General features: G+C 33.1%; 1 protein-coding gene across 1 annotated transcript; it reads right to left on the reverse strand.

Moving 5' to 3' along the window:
* Positions 1-1,435: 1,435 nt before the first annotated feature.
* On the reverse strand, positions 1,436-1,807 carry LOC112008471 (thioredoxin domain-containing protein 9 homolog). The gene has a single exon (XM_024040798.1). The coding sequence runs from the start codon at positions 1,805-1,807 to the stop codon at positions 1,436-1,438; it is 372 nt and encodes a 123-aa protein (XP_023896566.1).
* Between the last annotated feature and the right edge of the window lie 877 nt (positions 1,808-2,684).

The following is a 2,684-nucleotide window of genomic DNA, read 5'->3' on the forward strand; positions in this document are numbered from 1 at the left end:
GACACTATATTCTGTTAAATTTATGCTGTCGAAGGAAATTGTTTGTTTCAGATTATGTAATGCCTAGAGTACGACTAGAACTTTAATTGCAAGTACTAATAAATTGCTTCTGGTAACACAGATTTCCGGGCACTGAGATGATACGTGTTTGATTGGTTATTTTGGTATGCATTATAAAGATTCCAAATGTAAAATAGATATTAGGGGCGTATTATTGTGATCTTGGGTTTTAGCCATTTATATTCCAACTGAGGCGTATTAAAGGTAATGAGAAAATTCTTGGTCATGGTTTGCACTTTGTATGACCCTGTTGTCAAAATCAGATACTTGGATGCAAAATCAGTATCCCTTCTAGGCAAATTGTCATTAAATGAGGGTAACAATTCTTGTCTACCAGATGCCATTAGAGAAACAAAAAATGTTTTTAAAAGAGCCATTGTGCAAGAAACTTGCTGAGTAATTTTATTAGTCAGCCGAAATAAAATAAATCAAGGTGCTGTTATTATATAGACTTTTAGAAACAGAGCAAGAGAGATTAAGCAAAAACAGAAAACTGAATTTAACAATCTTCCTAACCACCAATTAGGGACTGACACGCATGTGAATCAAGGACTTAAAGGATCACGTGATCTGCACATGTATAAAATATTACACTTATTCCTTGTAGTAAAAAACATGATTGAGCCTAAAAATTCATCTTCTTCATGTTTTCTTTAAATCCATGGTTTAGTTGCTGGTTAGCTAGATTTCAAACAAATGTACAGTGGATAACGAACTTTATTAGATCAAAATTGAAATGACCCTCAGCGTACACAATTTGAAAATAAAACAAAGAATATGCTGAGGCTGTGCACGTCAATCTTCCTAATCCTAACAGTCATTGTAGTTGGTAGACTCTTGTGTCCAAAGTCCAAACTACCCAAGAAAAATGATAGCAAAGCAAAATGTTATGGCTAGCTATTAAATAAAAGACGAAAAACACCTTTTAGTCCCTACATTTTCAGGCGATTTCTATTTTAGTCCTTACATTTTATTTTTACCGCTTTTAGTCCCTACTCTAAAAAACGCTTCCCGTTTTGGTCCTTACTGTTACATCAGAAACAGAGAAAGCTGACATGGCAAACGGCAGGAATAAATAATACTAAATTAATATCCATGTGGCCTATATTAATGATAAAAAATATTTTTTGGCATTAAAAAATGTCACGTCAGCATCTAAATTAAAAAAAAAATTATTAATTTTAACTTAATAAAAAAAATTAAAAATAGAATTGAAAACTAAAAATCATATGAATTGAGATCTAAGTGTGTCTTGAACGAAAACAACAAGAACACAATCTCAAATCCAAGAACACAAACCCAGAAATTAAAAAAAAAAAAAAAAATTTATAGATCTGAGTAGATTGCAACAAAATACAAATTAGATCTGGAAAAATCAACAAATCAGGGGGAGATCGCTGGCCTTGATGGTGGAGAAGAAGTCCTTATCGGAGAAGATCTCGGTGTACTCACCGTGGTTGAGGGAGATCCAACAACTCCGCTTCTCGGCCATCTTCTTCATCTGCTGGAGCCTCCTTTCTCTGAGCACCTCCAGATCGTCGAGGTCAAGGCAATCCAGTGTTGAGATCTCCTCGTCTAGCTTGTCCTCCATGGCCTTCGCCACCATCAGCACTTGCTTCTCTATAATTTGCGCAACACCAACACCAACACCGTCAACACTTGTCGTCCATGTCCTCCGTGGTTTTTCTCGCCGTTGATTGAGCCGCAGGGTTATTCGCTGATGCATGAGTTGACTCCTCTTTGGCATAACGCGTTCATGGCCAGTCCTTCTGGCTCGTTCTCAGCTCCTTTGGTCTCTTCATCTCCATCCTCCATGGACCTCTTCAACCGTTTTATGGACTTTTAGTCTAAGTTTGCTTTTGAAATTGGTAAAGTTTTTGCATTGATTGACTTTTGGTTTTGGTGGAAGAATTTTCCACGGCAATTTTTTTTTTTTTTTTTAATTTCTATGTTTGTGTTCTTGGATCTGAGTTTGTGTTCTTATTATTCTTGTTCAAGACACACTTAAATCTCAATTCATATGATTTTTAGTTTTTAATTTTTTTTTTTTAGTTAAAATTAATAAATTAAATTTTTTAATTTAGATACTGACATGGCATTAAAAAACATTTTTTATTATTAATTTAGACCACATGGATATTAATTTAGTATTATTTATTCCTGCCGTTTGTCACGTCAGCTTTCTCCATTTCTGATGTAACGGCAGGAACCAAAACGGGAATCGTTTTTAGGATAGGGATTAAAAGCGGTAAAAATAAAATGTAGGGACTAAAATGGGAATCGCTTGAAAATGTAGGAACTAAAAGGTGTTTTTGCCTAAATAAAATAGTTAAAAGGCAATTGGACAATTACAAAGACTAATAAATAAAAACACGGTTACAAAGACCAATAAGTTCCTCAAAAAAAAAAAAAAAAAGATCAATAAGTTAGTAACAACAAAAATAATGTTGTTAACACAATAAAAATGCAACAACAAAAAATTTGAGTTTAGTTTAATTGTTAATAGAGTAATGGAGATAAAAAAAATTAAAGTATTAAGAAAAATTCTTTTTTAATAGAGTAATTTTATAAATACAACAAAAATATTGCAACAACAAAATTAAATTTGAGCTGAAATTTCATTT

Source organism: Quercus suber, unplaced genomic scaffold (assembly GCF_002906115.3).
Source record: "Quercus suber isolate HL8 unplaced genomic scaffold, Cork oak 2.0 scaffold_30, whole genome shotgun sequence".
NCBI lineage: Eukaryota > Viridiplantae > Streptophyta > Magnoliopsida > Fagales > Fagaceae > Quercus > Quercus suber.